Here is an 18,404-nt window from a genome sequence, read left to right on the forward strand (position 1 = left end):
CTTTGAGATGGGGTTTAGATGAGTTGTAAGTTGTGAAGAGTATGATTATACTGAGAAATTAAGATGGTGCGAAGGTTTCACCAGAGGAACGCGGTACTAAGAACAGTTGATACATTCACGTATATGATTGTGATATATCCCCGAGATGTTTATTTCATTTATTGTCATCCTTGAGGTACTATAATATACCTAGGACCTAGGATATCTCTGATGTTGGTCGTATGTTGTGTAGTAGTGGCGCCGCTCATGTCGTATGTCCGATGTGGTTTTACATCTCAAAGCGCGATACCTCTAACCTTGTCTCGTCAGGTTGCCAAGCGGGTTCATTTTGGCTAGTGTTCAACGACGATGGCCCTCTTGTTGCCTCCTCTTAACCATTAACTTTCGAGGGGCGTTCTGTTTAAACGTGCCCCTGAATTTCGTGCACCTTTTCATCTTCTTACAAAAGGCCATTCGTCTCTCAAGTCACACTAAACCTCACAACACTAGTCTCCAACGTCTCGGAATCCACCAAAACAATCTCCCCCGTCTCCGAAAACTTCGGCACAGCAATCAGTCTGACAGTCTGCCCATCTTCACCCTCAATAACCGCAGTATCGAATTTCGGCTGCGACCCCACAAAGAAAAGATGCGGACACGAAGTCAGCACGAACGGATCGTCGAATTGAAATGGATAGCTCCCTGTAACAATCAGCGACAGAAATGATGGGATAGATAGGAAAACTTACACAACGTATCCGGCGCAGTAGGGGCGCAACACCTCCACCTACACATCGCCTCCATCATCCCCAACCGATCCTCACCCTCCACATACTTAAACACATCATCCACATTCTGACCCCCTGTGCCTAGCACTTTCCACCCTTCCACCTCGCCCGCCCACGGATTCGTCACCGTATCAAACCATCCAGGCGTACTCTTCCCATCCTCACCAGGTGGCATAGCACCATACGTCCTCGCTTGCGGAAACATGGCTGAATGAATCGGCTGTTGCGGTAACGATACGTTCGCGGGGTCGTGGTATCCTGGCATCAACGTGACTGGGAGACTAGGTAGTAGACTCACGAGGAAATCGTCGAGGTGCGCTGTAGGCGTTGGATTGTAGGCGCTGCTATCGTATCCGTATTTTTTCTGGGCGGCTTTTTTGGTGTTGCCGATTGTATCGTGAGGTGTAGCTTCTAGATCTACAGCGATGGAATTGCCTGCGATGATGAGACGGCTGATTTGGGAGACGTTTTCTTGGGTGACTGGATCGAGGGCTTCGCCGAGGAGAAATTCAGAGAGGAGGTTGAGTTCGAGAGCGTGTTCTGAGTTTGTACTTGAGAAGCCTAGACCTGAGACGATGGCGATTTTCTTGCCATTACTCGTTGGGGCCGGCTTTTCCATATCTTCATCCTCATCTTTCATTTTACTTCCATTACCCATTGGTTTCTCATCCTCCATCTCCTCATCCTCATCTTTAACCTGCACCCACCGCTCACTCTGCGGCGGCAACCCAGGAACCTTAATATCCACAACCTCAAACTCACCATTCGAATTCTCCGTCCCCATAACCGCAACAATACACCCCGTAACCAACATCTCGTTCTCAAGCGCATGACCAACCAGTCTAATCCTCCCCGACTTATCCTCCAACATAATCATATCATTTCCATCAGCAGATAAATACTTTTCCCTCGGCGCAGGCGCAGAAATCCAATGCTACCCCCAATTAGCCCTCCTCTCCCCCATTTCAAATTATTCAACTCACATCTTTACTGATATCATCCAAAATATTCGGTTTGAGCGGCATATCCATGAATATCGTGCCTATAATCCAACACAAATTCCCCTGTCGCACACCCAGCACATTATCAACTTTCTGCACCACATCCTGACCGATCTGAAACCCATCCCACGCTTCCCCCGCGACCTTTTCTACGGCCGGCTTGAGGATCGCGAGACGGTAGAAATACATGTCGGCGAATTGTTGCTGGTATTGTTTTTCTTTTGCGAGCGAGAAGTTGTGGTGGGGGATGTAGGAGGTGGTGGAGCGGGTGAGGGCGGGGTGGGAGGTGTTTCTGGGGATTGTTAGAATGTTTTACGGTGGATTGAGGGGAGAAGCTTACGAGGGTCCTCGAAGGAGGTTGCCATCTTCTGGGACGGCCATTTGCGCGTGGTGTTGTGGTTGATTTGGTGCTGCAAAGTTCCAGGTTGTTGGCGGGAGACGCGACGGGATGGATTTGTCGAGGACCCGCGCACTTTTCGCGTAGAAAGGGGGTGAAATTGATGCCTCATTTATAAGGACTCCTTGTTTACATTGTTAATAACGTATGGAGACTCCCTTCATACTCTTTATTGAAATTCTTAAATATAAATAATATAGTAGATATTATTGGTATCTTACTACTAAAGATAATTCATCATGACTGGAATTCGTTTCAAAAACAAGAGATCCAGGAAACAGTATATCTTCACTCACTACCCATTAGGCCCTAGCAACAGTAGACACTTTAGCCAAACAAGCCAAGAGAGGGCCAAAAATGAATGTGATTGTTTGAACAATATCTGGCACAAACAAAAGAATCTATCTCTGAGGCAATATCCCGATTTATCGAGCGTAGATAGGGGATTTCTTCCACATCCAAGTTTTCCTCCCTTTCCCTCCCCCATCCAAAAACTTACTCTCCTCCATCCAATCCCTCTTCCCCATCACTCCATACCATTGCATTACCCATTACTCTCACACCATTCCACCCACCCACCTCTCCCCCATCCTTCCCCCTCCTCTCCATCATTCCTCCCTCCCCCTCTCTTCCCTCCCACACCCTTCACTCACACCCCCAAAAGCCCCCCCAAAACCACCACCCCCAACCCAATCCCCTCCCACACCCCAACCCCCCCAGTAGCAGCCGCACCCGTACTAATCACGCCCTGCCCCGTGCCCGTCGCGCCCGTTCTAGTAGCCGTGCCCGTTTTATCCGAGTGCGGAGCCGTCTTGGTCGAGACCGTAGTGTTGCAAGTGAGGCAGGTGGTGGAAGTGTGATGAGTGCTTGTGGGTATTAGCAGAGGGAGGGGAAGAGATAGAGAGGAAAGGGGAGGGGAGCGTACGTATTTGAGAAACTCGTGCTCATTGCAACGCCGAGAAGTGCCAATACGTAGATGAGGGTGAAAGAGAAATTGCGTGGCATTTTGATGGTTTGGTTTTGTACGGAGATGGTGCTTTGTGAGGCAGGGACAGGATGGGGTTACAGGTGCGAGGGTGCGGTGTTGATATACCTCCGTTTTATATCATTAGCATTCTTAGTTGCCAAGGTCCACATTCCTGGGACGCGGCTGTGGGAGGGTGGCGGAGGAGGTGGAACAGGAGGGATGACTTGTTGATGTGGGTAGAGTGAAGCTCGCAGGTGTTTAATTGAGTGTCAGAGGTATGATTTTGGGTTCTAACAGGTAAACGGATGGATTTGACATTATGAAACGATCACGAAGAATGTGACGACGACAACAATCGTTTCAAATACACACAAATCACTAGGCGAGCGTCAGCCCTCATCAATATCTTATAGTAACAGTCATCATTATCCACCTTCCACCAGCCATGTCGCATCTACATCCCCTTCGCTATCGGTATAGTGTTGAAACAAATTGTGTAAAAATATCCCTCACCAATCCCAATCTCCGAACCAATTCTCCAAAATGTATAGCCGTCACGCCCACACAATCCGTCAAAGAAACCAATCTAATGCCAAAAAAGAAAAGTGGTATGAACGAACCGCAACGCTATGCCATCAATTATCACAAAGACAAAACAACTAAAGAAAATATATGTATGAGAGGAGGAGAGCTATACTGGATGGGGTTATGTTTAGAAGAGCCCGGCTTTCTTCTTGTCGCAGTAGCCGGGAAGTTTTGGTGCTTCGTCACCTCCGGCCCAGCTTTTAAGGGTTAAGGATGTGGTATAACCCATAACTACTAAGCCAAAGATACAGAGTAAGACGTCGCAAAACTTGCGGAAGGTAGTTTTGGCGACGGCTCGGTAATGGAGCATTGGCTGCATATATATTAGCAATTGACATGAGGATAGTAGGAGAGTTTTTACCGGGTAGATATAGACGAGCGGAACGCAAGCAAAGCTGCCTACAATCGATACAAACTTGTCTAGATCATTTGCTCCTATCCACGCAATGGCAGCACACAACATGACAACAAAAAATCGAAACACATTTTTTTGCCATTTAATATGCGGGTTATATTTCCCACTCCGTGTGAAGAGTTCGTTTTCTGTAATTTTGATTGCTGGGAATATTTGTAGCGGCGTTGACAAAAGAATCGCCACTGAATATAAGAACTGAACAGCATTGACGAATTTCGAATCCTGAGGCATGTTGAGAATAACGACGGTCTCGGTAGCTGATCCAAAGGCGGCATAAGAGAGAGCTCCCATGGATATGAAGACGACGGAGATGATAATCATAACCAACCCAAGAACTTTAGGGAACTTCTTTGGATCCTTCATCGATTCTTGAATGGGTATAATCAATCCAATACCCTCGAAAGTGAAGATCGCCGTGCCAATGAATAACGTCCAATCGTTTTTGTTGAAATTGATTATGTCGGCGACTCCATTGCTTGCGATGGTGAGAAAATCGTAGTAGTAGAGATATAGCAAACCGATTAGGATAAACGCATCGGCAATCAAAGCTGTAAACCCAAGTTTGCTGATATCCCGAAGTAATGAAAATGGCAGGAAGATGGCCATCTGCATGAGGATCAAGTATTGAATTTCGATGTTGGTCTTGCAATTGGAGACAGCACGGATGAACGCCTGCAAGTTCTCGGAGGTGAAAACAATGTATGCAGCCACGAAGCCGATCTGACTAATAACGATGGAAGCCAGAATAGTATTTCTCATCCACCGACCATATAAAACACCACCCATATCTCCAAACGAAGCTTCGACCACCAAACGTGTGTTGACGAGTAGCACGAAGCAGTAATAGCTCAAAAGTGCAACGAATACCAAGACCAGATTACTGAAAAGCATTCCGCCATTGAGGTAAGCCTTTGGGAGGAACAAGACTCCTGTGCCGACGAACGATTTGAGCAACAGGAAAAATGCATCTGTAGGACTGCTGAGTTTTTCCGTCTTTCGTTCCTTGCGCCTTCTTTTGCGGAGACCAGGTGTGAGTAGAGCACTGTCCTCCATTGGTTCTCTATCCTCGTCGTCGCCTCGATCACCGTCACCATCAGCTTCTGAGGAGAAATACTCGCCAGGACCCAGCACCTCGTCATCTTCTTCTAGTTCCTCACCAGCGAAGTGACCGTAAATCGTTAAGAATTCGATAAAGTTGTTAGTGAGAAGTTTTGGCTGTCCCCTTCGAACTCCGATATTTTCTTCTGCAGCTCCATCAGCTTGTCCTTGTGGAGTTGGGCTGCCAGCTGCACGACGCAAGAAATTACGACGGAAACCACCAGGTATCTTGATGGAATCGATGTCCATGGTCTCGTCTTCTGGATACGGTCTCGAAAGGTTGAAGCTCATGCTTCTTTGGCCCTTTCCTCGTCCTGTCGCTCGTGCTTGGGCTTCCTCTGTCCATTTGTAAATTGGACGTGTAATATCTCCACCTTGGAGCCGTAGACTTGAGAATTCGTCATCGTCCAGACCAGGAGCTATTGATTCTGGTGCTTGTTTTCCCTTTCCTGCAGGCGAGCCGCCCCGAAACGACATGGAATCGCCAAAGATGCCGCCATCTCCCCCAGCCGTTCGTGAAGGCAGCTGCTCCGTTTCTGACGATTGAACCAAGTGCCTTCTTACAATCTCAGGATCCTCGAACGTATTTGGACCTGCCCACCCCGACGAACCTTGTATCGACCTTCCTCTTGCGTCGAATGACCCATAATTGCTTGGTGGAGCCGCCTGTTGTATCTGCTGGCCAGCAGTTCCAGGAGAAAGCGCTCGAATTGGAGGAGTGCCAAACTTGGGCGGTGACTGACCGAAACTGTTTGACAAAGCTGCCGCCAGAGCAGAGATACCCGGGCCTGGCAATGAGGAGTGGGGTGCTGGACCAGCTAGAGGAGTCAAGTCTCCTGAAGGAAGCGGTTGTTGTGGATCGGAAGCACCCTGGTTGGGGGTAGGTATTTGGCGGATTTGCGGTGTACCGCTGAGTGTATGTGAGGGCACTGGAGAAGCCAATCGCGCTGTTGATGATGCTCGATAAACTGAGTTACCAGAGTTTGGTCCTCTGAACGAACTCGGATGAGAGCCAGAAGTAATTGGAACTGGCAGAGGGCGAGTCGACGGTGAGACTTCCTTAGGGGACGACATACTGAAATGTATATGGGTATATGGGATCGAGTGAGGTTGCTGTCGTGGGACAGACGTTGTTTAGAGGCTTATCGCATTATCGTGTGGGCTTGAAGAGCAGAATCAGCAGATAGATCACAGTAGAGAGTTATAAGGAGGAAGCACAATGAATTCATGAGTAACGCGTAGTGGGAATACGAACGAGAAGTAAAAGTGGCTATGGAATCGGTGAATAACTCTGCTTGTCGAAGGCAGAAGGTTGCACTTCTTACTCGGCCACACGATGTCTTAGATTGTGAAGGTTCAGTCAGGTACACAAGGTCACGCTTTGGCAGCGCAAGAGCCCGACGACCCCGAAGCTGCGGGGGTTCTATTGGACGGAGGGGGACGAGCCGCTCTTATCGATAAGAACCAAGGCCGAGGCTGGCCTTGACTGGTGGTAGCCTCGTCTGATGTTACTTTGTGGACCACTTAGTCTGTACTTGTACATTTCGTACACCACTTTACTTCTTTTGTATCACTTCTTCTCCCGATCACTTCTTGCCCTCATTATCTCCTTCTTCCAATATTCAATCATTTGCCACCTCGAAACCCTCCGCCGAGCTGGATCCGCTGACATAAAAAACTCTCGCCAAGTCTTTGTGCCAATTTTGTCCCAGCATTTTGCCAGTGACGTTGGTCTGCAGGGTGGTCAAGCACCAAGCAACACGCGTGAAACCACTTCTTTCTCCAGTACAACTCCAACTCCAATTCATGCTTCACAACCCGCCATGAGAGTCAAATATTCATTATGCCACGGAGAAGTGGATGTCTGAAGAATCCATTCTCATTTCATTCCTTAAGCTAGTATTTCAGGAGAGCCTTTACGGCTTTCGGACAATATTCTTTCTTTCTTTCTTTCCCCTCGACCAAACCAAATGCTCGGCGCAATGCGACCAAAGACTACCGGTCGCGAACACTCGAATTTCCAATCGCGAACCGCATCGGATGTCGCAGGAGAATTGACCAAGAGATGGTCGAATCTGGGAGAGGAAGAGACCGGTTCCGTGGGGATTTTGCATGGTTCTGACAGCACCGCCAATCCCTACGAACCCGCGACCAATGCCTCGACGCCTCCTCCACGGTCCTACTCTTTCACAAAATGGCTTTTCCATTGGCGTTCAAAGAGCCCAGATCAAGGGGGTCATGCAAACGAGCCACCCGACTCAGGACGAGGAATGGAAAGGAACTCGTCGTATAATGGCAGTATGACTCCAGACCCCGCGACCATACAGGCACACAACAGAGCCGAAAACAAAAGAGCAAATGGAGATCCCTCAGCCCCAAGGCCGGGACTTGGTCCTCGACCTATTGGAGGGAGCGATAAACTTGGAATGTTCTCTGGTGTCTATGTACCCACCTGCTTGAATGTTCTCAGTATTCTTATGTTCCTGAGATTTGGATTCTTACTAGGTTTGTACTTTCCTCATACTTGTGCTACTGGCATGCTGTCTGTTTCTGTTTACTTGTGGCTATCTTCTCAACTCTTCTCAATTGATATGGATTTTGTATTTATTCCTACTTGTTGAATAATCTATGAGCAACTCGTCTTGATTTTCCACATCTTGCGCTTGCTCTCGAACCATAGTAATGGGATGGACATTGGACTAACAGTAACATAGGCCAAGCAGGTATTCTTGGGATGATGGGAATGCTAGTTGCCTCCTACGCCATCAATCTCATTACAACGTTCTCCTTGTCTGCCATTGCGTCGAATGGAACAGTACGAGGTGGAGGTGCCTATTACTTGATTTCAAGATCTTTAGGTCCGGAATTTGGGGGGTCCATTGGCGTCGTCTTCTACCTCGGATTTGTTTTCAACACTGGAATGAACGCCGTTGGTTTGATTGATTGCATTACGATGAACTTTGGCTCGAAAACGGGAAATTGGGCAAACGTGCTCCCGGAAACTCCATGGTTTTTATATCTATGGTCCACGATTGTTCTATTGGTTTGCACATGTATCTGCTTGGCCGGATCCTCGATTTTTGCACGCGCTAGTAACGGACTTCTTGTCATCCTGCTAATCTCCACGCTAAGTATACCCTTCTCAGCTCTGGTTGTTTCACCATTTGAAAGCAGAAAATTGGGTATCGACTACACTGGCCTCAGTATGGAGACATTTATGGGCAATTTGAAGCCACAACTGACAAAGGGAGCCGCTGGAAGTCAATTGAAAGGGAAAGAAAACTTTCAAGATCTGTTTGGAATCTTGTTCCCTGCGACTGGTGGGATATTTGCTGGTGCGAGCATGTCAGGGGACTTGAGAAACCCAAGTAAATCCATTCCCAAAGGAACATTATACGGCCTTGCTACAACATTCGTGCTATATGCAATGGTAATACTCGCAATGGCTGCTACAATCACAAGATCGTCCTTTGCAAGAAATGCAAATGTCATTCAGGATACCAATATTTCCGGACTTGTCATTCTGGCGGGAGAATTTGCCAGCTCATTTTTCTCGACATTGATGGGTGTCATTGGATCTGCAAAATTACTGCAAGCTTTGGCTAGGGATGATTTGCTTCCTGGATTTTCCATTTTTGGACAAGGAACTAAAAACGGTGATGAGCCGACCTACGCTATCATTATGACCTACATCGTTGCACAGGTCACAATGCTCTGTGACCTGAATCAAATCGCTTCTTTCGTAACGATGACTTATCTTGTAGGTCTCCAGCGATAGCTTCGCGTCTACTATATCTGCTGTTATCTTGGCATGTTTTTATTTAATTCAATGCTGACCAGATTTAGATGACGTTCTTGGTCATGAACCTCGCTTGTTTCCTTCTCAAAATAAGTTCCGCTCCAAATTTCCGGCCCTCTTTCCACTTCTTCAACTGGGAGACAGCCCTGCTTGGCACTATCGTCTCAGGAACAGCAATGTTCTTCGTAGATGGTCTTTATGCTACGGGTTGTGTGGGCATCTTAATCGTCATTTTCCTCATCATTCATTACGCCAGTCCACCGAAGAGCTGGGGAGACGTCTCTCAGAGCTTGATTTATCATCAAGTGCGCAAATATCTTTTACGTCTAAAACAAGAACATGTCAAATTTTGGCGCCCTCAAATATTACTCTTCGTTAACGATCCACGGCGCCAATATCGCTTAATTCAATTTTGTAACTCTATGAAAAAGGGTGGGCTTTACATTCTTGGTCACGTCATTGTTACAGACGATTTTGGAGGTTCTGTGCCTGAAGCGCGTCGTCAACAGGCTGCGTGGACAAAGTACATAGATTTCTCCAAGATTAAAGCTTTTGTCAATATCGCCATCTCTCCTGGGCTCGAGTGGGGCGCTCGCAATATCCTTCTCTCCGCGGGACTTGGTGGTATGAGACCTAATATCTGTGTCATGGGTTTCTATAATCTCGACGCAATGCGACAGAATGAGCCTTTGGTAGATGTACCTGAAATGAGCCCACCACAGGCAGATGGTGCGTCTAGCGAGATACGCCCAGTTCGAAGACGGCGTCGCCGGGACAGTAAGGATGTGAAAGTGGAAGGTATATTGCCCACCGATTCCTGCAAAACAGAAGCAATGATGAGCGTGACAAGCTATGTGACGGTCCTCGAAGATCTTCTTTTGCGGCTACAGATCAATGTGGCCATTGCTAAGGGGTTTGAAAATTTGGAATTTCCTAACTCAGAAAGCAAACAATCAAAGAAGTACATTGATCTATGGCCAATTCAGATGTCCGCTGAGATTGCGGCTGAAGGTGATGGAAAGCTGAACGTCTTGACCACTAATTTCGACACCTGTAAGTACTTTACAGTCACTCGCTAAGATGAGGTACTAACGACCTGCAGATACACTGATTCTACAGCTTGGAGTCATCTTAAATACTGTTCCAGCCTGGAAGAAGGCTTACGATCTCCGAGTTGCAGTGTTCGTAGAGTATGAATCGGACGTCGAAGAGGAACGGGGCCGCGTCAAGTCTCTTCTTGAAAAGTTGCGAATTGAAGCGGAGGTTCTCGTTTTCTGGTTGGCCTCCGGAAATTTGCCTACTTATGAAATTGTCGTCAACGGCGCCACACCGGGAAAGAAAGAGGAAGATGAGGTGGATGAAGTGCTGAAAAACCAAGAATGGTGGGATGAACTCCAAAAGGTTCGTGGCAGAAGGGAAGGGAATCCTGCCATAGAAGACTTGTCGGAGATTGCCAGCATATTCAATTCAAGTTCCCTCTGGCCAGAGTCATCATTTCAACAGGGACCTCGAGAAGGAAAAGTGGAACGATTCCTTGGTTTACGGAAACTGCTCAAAAGATCAAAACGAAGACATACCAGTGGTCAACTATCCAGACTAGGTGTTAGCTTGGGTATGCGAACACATCAACTTTCGCCCCAAATTGTAGGACAAAGTCAGAGCTGTCTGAGTGCAAGCGAGGACTCAGACTCTTCGTCTTCGGAAAGTGACAATGATCCAAAAGATGACGAAGCTGCGAGTGAGGCAGATATGGATGATTATGAGTCTGAATCTGAGCAGATGCCCACAAACATGCCTCTCAAACGAAGACGGAGCCATGGAGATAGTATACGAGGGCCTCCTGTATCAAAGAAATCTACTGGAGAAGCCCCAATCACAGTTCCTTCAGACACTGAACGTAGTCCCTTACTTTCCAAACCCAATTCATCATTTGGCACCACTTCAGCAAGCGAGGCGCCTACCAAAATCAAGGTCCAAGACCAACGACCAAAAGTCTCAGCACTCACCACCTCTCTCAAATCCGAAGGCTCAAACAGTCGTCCAACATCCTCCCAAGATACATTCGACACTATGAAATCACCCACAACCCCCGGAGCAGCCACACCAGGCCGTACCTCCACCCGCCCCCCAAGCTCCAAAGCCAACGAACGTCCCTCCCTAAGCCGCCACGCCAGCATGCCAAAATTCACATCCAAACCCGTCCCCATAACCCGCGTAGCAACCGAAGACGGACCCGGTCCCTCCATAATGTTCACAGACACACCCTCTCCACCACCACGTCGTCAACGTCTCCCATCCGCCTACGAATTCCCATCGTCCGCTCCAGCACCCTCACATAATTCAAGCCGTCGCGGATCTACATACTCAACCCAAGGTCTGCCATTGTCGTTCAACGATCTCCCATGTCGTGCGCAGCATTTGATCCTGAATGAGTTGATGAAGAGGGAGAGTCGGGATACTGCGGTGGTGTTTACGACGTTGCCGAGTCCCGTCGAGGGGACGTGTCATGATGAGGGCGCTTGTAAGGCGTATCTGGGGGATTTGGAGGTGCTTTGTAAGGGGTTGCCGCCGGTTATGTTGGTGCATAGCAATAGTATGACTGTCACTATGAGTTTGTGAAGGAGGTTGGATAGAAGAGGTGGAGGTGGTTGGATTGAAGAGGGGGTTCATCTCATATATTTGGATGGATGGAGTACAAAATGGTGATATATATGGGAGTTTTACGGACTGCGGGGTTGGAATATACAGATTATCGAATTCATTATTTTGAGCAATGCGCCTTTACTCCACCAACGCCTCATCACATTATTAAACCGCATCCTATCACAACTTACTCCCCCTCTCCAACAACCTCACGGCATCCCTCTGCACCTCCCTCACCACCTCCCCAGCACCCATCACCTTCCTTATCAACCCAACTCCCGTCCCCGCATACGCCGTCATCCTCCCCTTCCCCTCAACACCCCACCCTTCATCCCCCCGCCCCATCGCCTCCTTATACAACCTCTGATTCTCCTCCTCCCCCATCCCACCCCTCTCATCCCAGTACGTCTCATTCAACACCCCCCTCCCATCATATCTTTCCGGCCACCCCGCCGTCCCCCTCACTCGATCATACACTGTCGTCCGCGCTGTACTCACGCCCCCGTCCCTAGCCGCTACCACCGCGTCCCGATACCCATTCGAAATCTTCGCTTCCGGCGTAGCTAGGAATCGCGTCCCCATACTCACGCCCACGGCGCCGAGTTGCCATGCCGCTGCCACGCCGCGTCCGTCGCTGATTCCCCCCGCGGCGAGGAGTGGGATATCTCCGAATCCGTTCTCAGCCAAAGCGTCCGCACATTCGGGGAGGAGTGAGATGATAGACGACGAATTCGCCAGTCCGTGGCCCCCGGCGTCGCTGCCTTGGATGACGAGCACGTCTGGTGCGCATTCTAAGGCTACTTGCAGCGTTTCGGCCACGGTGCCGGTTTGGATCCAGATTTTTGTAAGGGGAGAGGCGGCTCGGATGGAGGAGGTCCAGAGAGCGAGGTCGGTGGTTTGGTGGGGGGCGAAGAGCCATATTGCGGCGGGCTTGAGGGGGGTGGAGTGCAGGGTTGAGAGGGTGGAGGGGAGTGAGGAACCCCAGAGGATGAAGCCTATTCCGATGGGGAGGAGGCCGGGGGGTGTGAGGGGGATGGGGTGGTGGAGGAGGGACTGTGGGGTGTTAGAATCTTGGAGGGTTGGGAAGGGGAGAGGGGGGAGGGAGACGTACGGTGTTTATGTCGTCGAGTTCGGTAGGGAGGGATGAGGCGTCTGTTCCTGCTGCTATGAAACCTAGGCCGCCGGCGCGGGAGACGGCGAGGGGGAGTGATGGGACGGAGATTAAGCGCATTGGGGCGGAGGATATGAGGGGGGTGTTGGGGGTTATCCATGGGTAGTCGTTGTGTAGTTTTTGGGCGTGAGAGGTCATTGTGGAGAGGTTGTGTTTTGATAGAAGGGTGAGGGGTTTGGGTTTACTGTATTTCAGGATTGAGCGGATGGTTGGACGAAGGAGGGACATCAAGGTATTGCTTGGTCGTTTGATGTCTTGATGGATTTTAATTCGTCTTGAGAATTGTGAGTTTGTGTTAAGCTAGAAGAGGGTTTCGATTTACCAAATAATTGAATATCAGAACAACATCCTCATTGAACCCCTCTTGATATATATATAAACCGAGGATGTTTACACAACAGACCTGACTAACGAATCTCCGACCTCGGGTTTTGGAACGCTGCTTTGAACTAGTAAGCCAACCGCATCTTCTTGAATCCGGTACTTGATTTATAAAGATCCTGTACAACTATGATTACAGATCCTCTCGCATTTCTTTCATATCATCAAAAATGACAATCAAATGATAATCAAATGAAGAAGGTGTTCCACCTCCTCGGAAATCCCCTCGCCAAAGCTCCCCCTGCTTCCCCGCCATTATGTCATATCCCACCATCCCCAATCAAGCTAGACTTCCCGCGTCAAAGGAGCCGCATTCAGAAGCAGGGGCATAAGTTCGTTCTACGCCAAGATTATACTTTGCTTCCTTTAGCTATTTTACAACATTTATCGCGACATTGTATTATTGGGAAGGAACGTCGGAATTTTGGATATTTGTAGGGAACATGCGCCGAGGGGATGGGGTAATGGGAGAGAAGGGCTGATTAGGTGGCAGGTTTGAGTAGAATTTTGCAGTCATGAATGCTCCGGATAGGTATGTCGTTACTTCCCCTCTGGCTCCTGCCTCGAGCATGCGATGCAAGACTTCACTTTCGACTTCCCTCTCTATACCTTCAAAGTTTTCGCGCGCATGCGACGTCCGATCTCCACAACAAACCACAACCGTCGCAACAATGGGGATCTTAGCCAGCGCTGACAACGACGATAGATTCGAGCTCTTCCTCCTCGGCGACGACGAAAAGAAATGCTCTGAAGAAGTAGACACGCGTGCGCCCCCCTCCCACACCATCCCCCATCCATCTCTGATTTAGCATAGGCACGCCCAACTCCTCCGTCTTCACATTCCACAAGGAAGACCATACGCTTGCGAATATGATTCGTGCGCATCTGCTCAAGGATCAACATATTCTGTTTGCGGGTTACAAAAGTACGTTTCCCCAGCACACATCTCTCTGTGTGGTTTGTAGATCTGGGAACTGACGTTAGGATCACAGTTCCACATCCACTCTTCGCGAAATTCGAACTCCGCATCCAAACCGACGGCGTCATCACACCCAAGGAAGCGCTTGTCAATAGCTGCAAAGCGCTCGTCGGAGACCTTGCCATATTAAGTCGGGAGTTTACGAAGGAATATGAGTTGAGGAAGATGGTTATGGGGGATGCGACGGAGCAGTAAGGGAAGAATATCAGGAGTGCTACGGATGGGGGCTCGATGATAAAAGGAGTTTTTGGAATGGGGGGTTGCATTTTTTGGGGCGTCTGGCTGGAAGGCTCTTATCATCTCAAAGGAATGGCGTAGGGATTTATTTGTGTGTTTTCATTACTAGGGACGTGATTCTGTGTGGTGCACGACGACTAACATGGCAGCTACGATATGTTCAGATTTGATACCAGTAGGTGGAAGCGCGAATCCATCAATGCTTCGTCAACCTAACATCACTTACCTAACTAATACTAATATGCGATTCGCGCTCCTAAACAGAACCCCCAATCCACACATCCTCACATCCAATCACACCCTCAACCTCTAGACCTCACGTTCCGCAATCATCAATCCTCTTATCCCACTACCTACCTACATTTCTTTTCCCACCCCGCTTCCATCCATAATCTGATTCTAACCCGCCCAAATCCTAACGCGCAGATCACGCAAACTCTAGCACAACACCATGCGCCACAAGACACGCGTTACTATATCCACAACAACGGGAAATTCATACTGATCGCACGAGAAAGGGGTTTAGGAGCAGGTTGCTTGATGTTGGGAAAGTGGGGTGGTTCAGATGGGATGAGGGCTGTTTTGTTGTGTGGGAAAAGGGGGTGTGAGTGAGGGGAGGGTGGATGGGAATGGGTTTTGTGGGTTTGGGGAAGGAGGTGTGTGGGTGTGTGTGGATGTGGAAGGTACTGAATCTGTAGAGGGAAAGGAGTTATAAAAAGGAGAATTATTAAGACTCTACCTAATTTGGTTCTTGATTAGAGTAGATGGTTGAGATGTTGAATGGAAGCAAAGGGATGGTATCTGAGATACTGCAAGGAAGGGTATAATCTTCCTTGCTTAAGTGATTTAAGAATAGCTGTTTTAAGGGTTTGGTTGTTTGATTTTGTAGGTTGTGATATGGGAGACGGGGAGTAATGAGGCTGGTTTGTAGTCGGTGAATCTTATTTTTAATGACAGATCTGCACTTAGAGAGTCGAAGAGGAAAAATACCTATGTGTGTTAGGTACCTATGCACATATGAGTGGGATGTAAGCACGTCCTGGAGGGGGTGCTGTTTGAGTGTGGTGAGATGGCATCGTGTATTTTGGTCTGTCAACACAAGGTGGGAGTATTTGAATTCCTTTTGCAGATTAGTGGAGTGGCTTGATGGGTCGGTCTTGTTCGAGCGAATGGCTATTATGATATAAACTAATCAAACCTTGAAATTCGTGACAGGAATATAGGATATGCCCATACAGGCAAACTCAGATCTCGCTTATTCCCACCATATCCTCCAGACCGGCGAATTTCGCCGTTGACTAGGCATAAAGACATTCCGACTCGGGCACGTTGGTCGTGATTGGGAGACTGGGAGTTTGGGGCGATCGGGGACGGAGCGATTGTGAGAGGAGATGATGGAGGGTATGGGTTATACTAGGGAGGCTTTGGGTTGTACCGAGGATTGAGTGGGTGAGAAGGGAATGCAAAATTGGGCGACGGCTGAATTAACGATGTGCGAATCGGACAGTATTTAACCGACAGACCAAAAGATGCGGGATGATGGTATTTGTGTAACTTTGTGATGAGGTATAGAAAGGAAGGATCGCTGGCGTTTTTGGTAAGAAATGAAAGAGAGGAATATTCCTGTACGAGATGGCGAAGCGAACGGTTCTCATAAGCGGTTGTTCGGAGGGGAGTTTGGGCGCTGCACTTGCTATTGCGTTCCGTACGTCGTCTCCTTCGTTGTTGTTGTGGATGTACTAACGCTGCGGGATAGATAATGCAGGTCTCCATGTCTACGCCACGGCGCGCAATCCATCGAAGATGAAATCGCTCGAGGCGATGGGGATTTCGATACTCACGCTTGATGTGCTATCAGCTTCCTCGATCGCAGAGTGTGTTAAGCAAGTTCCTTCGCTGGATATACTGGTCAACAACGCTGGCGCTCTATACGCTATGCCGGTCTCAGATATGTCTATCGACAAGGCAAAAGAGCTGTTCGATTTGAATGTGTGGTCTTACCTGGAAGTTCTACAAGCGTTTTTACCACTGTTGATAGCAAGCAAAGGAATGGTGGTCAACCAGACCAGTGTTTCAAGTTGCACGGTTATACCCTTCCAATCTGCATACAACGCCTCAAAGGCCGCGATGGCTATGTTTTCCGAGTCGATGCGGCTCGAACTCCAGCCTTTTGGGATAACGGTGATTGAGTTGAAGACCGGTAGTGTGACTTCGACTATGTACGATAGGAATAAGGATATCAAGGGTTTGCCGGATGGAAGCATTTATCTTCCTGCTAAGGAGGCGGTGGAGAAAGCGATGAGGAATGAGGAACTTGAGAAGAGTCTCATGGATCAGAAGGTTTGGGCCGATCTGACGGTGAAGGATCTGTTGAAACCCAAACCGGTACCGGTTATTTGGAGGGGTACAAATGCGGCGTTGGTTAGATTGAGTACGGTGTTGCCGTTTGGATGGTTTGACGGGATGTTAAAGAAGATGACTGGATTAGATGTTGTTGAAAAGGCGGTTGGTGGGAAGTGAAGTTCTTCGTAGATTGAGTGGACTGAGATTTGTGGTGGTTCATATTTCATGAAGTGTTGGCTGTTGTAATTTGTTGTTTCTTTTCTGGGAGATGTTACTAGACCGTTCTCAATGATATTAAATGCTGAACCTCCGACCTTACCAACCCTATTCTTGATCACCTACCTCCACGGTAATCTCCTACTCATCATGTCCTCACATCTTTAGTCCACGTTCCCACAACTCCAAGAACGTAGGTCTGAATAAGACGGAAAACCACATCCAAAGCATCCCCAACTCCTCAAACACATAACTTTCGCTCGGTTATGAGAAGCCGAGGTGGATGTGGTATGTTTTCTCTGGCGCTAGTCCAAGGAGGACATGACTTGTGATCCAGCAGCTATTGGGAGGAGCTGTGGACGTTGGATATCTGTTCGTAGCGCGTATATGGAATAGTAAGAAGAGAAGTACGGCATAAAAAAGAGATGGAAAACTGGTGGGTGTGGGGGTTAGACCACGAGAGAGGGTGTTGAGATTTTGATGTAAATCCGGACGGACGAAAAGCGCGTCTGGGATGTGGAAATATCAAGTCTATTCCGGAGACAACTATCCTCAAGATCTTATGCGTTCGACTCAATCGAGTCGCGCGATCTGGTCGGCTCTAGAACGACGAGAAGCTCGTTACCCAGGTGGTACCTAGCTATTCAGGAGAGCCGCGACGCGTCTTGGGTTTCCTGGATGTGCACACTGCCAACTCGAAGCTTGAAGGGTGGACAAGTCAACCGTGACTCGATGACTTGGCGTTTGTGTTGGAGTGCTTTTGCTTGTAAAGTTTGTAGTTTCCTTCGACTGGTTTCTTGGTTGACCTTTATTTTCAAGCGACGGTTCGGACGCGAGAACTGGTTCATCCCATCCATGGATGTCATCACGTTACCCGAATGGTTTTTGGACATTAAATCGACATGCAACAGAAGTCGGAGTCCGTTATATCCCGGTCCGAGCATCGGATAGTAAAGCTGTCCATAACGCTAGGATGCCCAGCTTGCTTGTCGATGCATGCTGCGAAAAGTGCGATGTGCAACAGATTCGGGCAAACAGTGCTGAGGGAAGATATTCGGGCCGGTCATAGTTAATATCAAACCGTCTGCTCCGCTGCCGAGTTCTTCCTCTCACGTTACCTTTCTTGCATGCAAGATAATGAGCGACATGCGACAAATATGCACGACGGGATCTCAAAAAATATGTCGGGCCGAGAAGCAAAATGTCTTAAGAAAAGCTTTCCGAATGGTGGAAATCTGTAAAATTATTAAAATACCGTATGAACAGCAAACGCATCTACCAACGAGCAAACAAAACTCACAACACCACAGCCATAGTGCCTGATCAAACCTATCATCTTCACATTCTTTTAATATTATTTTTCCGTCTCAAACAAGAATACACGTCACTTTTTCCCATCGATCCT

General features: G+C 48.3%; 7 protein-coding genes across 7 annotated transcripts; 3 read left to right on the top strand and 4 right to left on the bottom strand.

The window, feature by feature from the left end:
* Positions 1–460: 460 nt before the first annotated feature.
* On the bottom strand, positions 461–2,149 carry GLAREA_07463 (uncharacterized protein; the record flags this gene model as incomplete). The annotated part of the gene is made up of 4 exons (XM_008082151.1): positions 461–681; positions 729–1,701; positions 1,751–2,060; positions 2,109–2,149. 4 exons carry the CDS (start codon positions 2,147–2,149, stop codon positions 461–463), a joined length of 1,545 nt encoding a protein of 514 aa, XP_008080342.1.
* Positions 2,150–2,814: 665 nt separating this feature from the next.
* On the bottom strand, positions 2,815–3,170 carry GLAREA_07464 (uncharacterized protein; the record flags this gene model as incomplete). The annotated part of the gene is made up of 2 exons (XM_008082152.1): positions 2,815–3,031; positions 3,091–3,170. The coding sequence occupies 2 exons, from the start codon at positions 3,168–3,170 to the stop codon at positions 2,815–2,817; spliced, it is 297 nt and encodes a 98-aa protein (XP_008080343.1).
* A 674-nt stretch (positions 3,171–3,844) lies between these two features.
* On the bottom strand, positions 3,845–6,304 carry GLAREA_07465 (uncharacterized protein; the record flags this gene model as incomplete). Its single annotated transcript, XM_008082153.1, has 2 exons — positions 3,845–4,030; positions 4,079–6,304. The coding sequence occupies 2 exons, from the start codon at positions 6,302–6,304 to the stop codon at positions 3,845–3,847; spliced, it is 2,412 nt and encodes an 803-aa protein (XP_008080344.1).
* Positions 6,305–7,200: 896 nt separating this feature from the next.
* On the top strand, positions 7,201–11,648 carry GLAREA_07466 (uncharacterized protein; the record flags this gene model as incomplete). The annotated part of the gene is made up of 4 exons (XM_008082154.1): positions 7,201–7,735; positions 7,945–8,990; positions 9,077–10,082; positions 10,132–11,648. 4 exons carry the CDS (start codon positions 7,201–7,203, stop codon positions 11,646–11,648), a joined length of 4,104 nt encoding a protein of 1,367 aa, XP_008080345.1.
* A 204-nt stretch (positions 11,649–11,852) lies between these two features.
* Positions 11,853–12,981, bottom strand: GLAREA_07467 (Inosine monophosphate dehydrogenase (IMPDH); the record flags this gene model as incomplete). The annotated part of the gene is made up of 2 exons (XM_008082155.1): positions 11,853–12,725; positions 12,784–12,981. 2 exons carry the CDS (start codon positions 12,979–12,981, stop codon positions 11,853–11,855), a joined length of 1,071 nt encoding a protein of 356 aa, XP_008080346.1.
* Positions 12,982–13,895: 914 nt separating this feature from the next.
* On the top strand, positions 13,896–14,398 carry GLAREA_07468 (RBP11-like subunits of RNA polymerase; the record flags this gene model as incomplete). The annotated part of the gene is made up of 3 exons (XM_008082156.1): positions 13,896–13,989; positions 14,039–14,149; positions 14,217–14,398. 3 exons carry the CDS (start codon positions 13,896–13,898, stop codon positions 14,396–14,398), a joined length of 387 nt encoding a protein of 128 aa, XP_008080347.1.
* Positions 14,399–16,072: 1,674 nt separating this feature from the next.
* GLAREA_07469 (NAD(P)-binding Rossmann-fold containing protein) lies at positions 16,073–16,960 on the top strand (the record flags this gene model as incomplete). The annotated part of the gene is made up of 2 exons (XM_008082157.1): positions 16,073–16,145; positions 16,197–16,960. The coding sequence occupies 2 exons, from the start codon at positions 16,073–16,075 to the stop codon at positions 16,958–16,960; spliced, it is 837 nt and encodes a 278-aa protein (XP_008080348.1).
* Between the last annotated feature and the right edge of the window lie 1,444 nt (positions 16,961–18,404).

This window comes from Glarea lozoyensis (genome assembly GCF_000409485.1).
Source record: "Glarea lozoyensis ATCC 20868 chromosome Unknown GLAREA16, whole genome shotgun sequence".
Classification (NCBI taxonomy): Eukaryota; Fungi; Ascomycota; class Leotiomycetes; order Helotiales; family Helotiaceae; genus Glarea; species Glarea lozoyensis.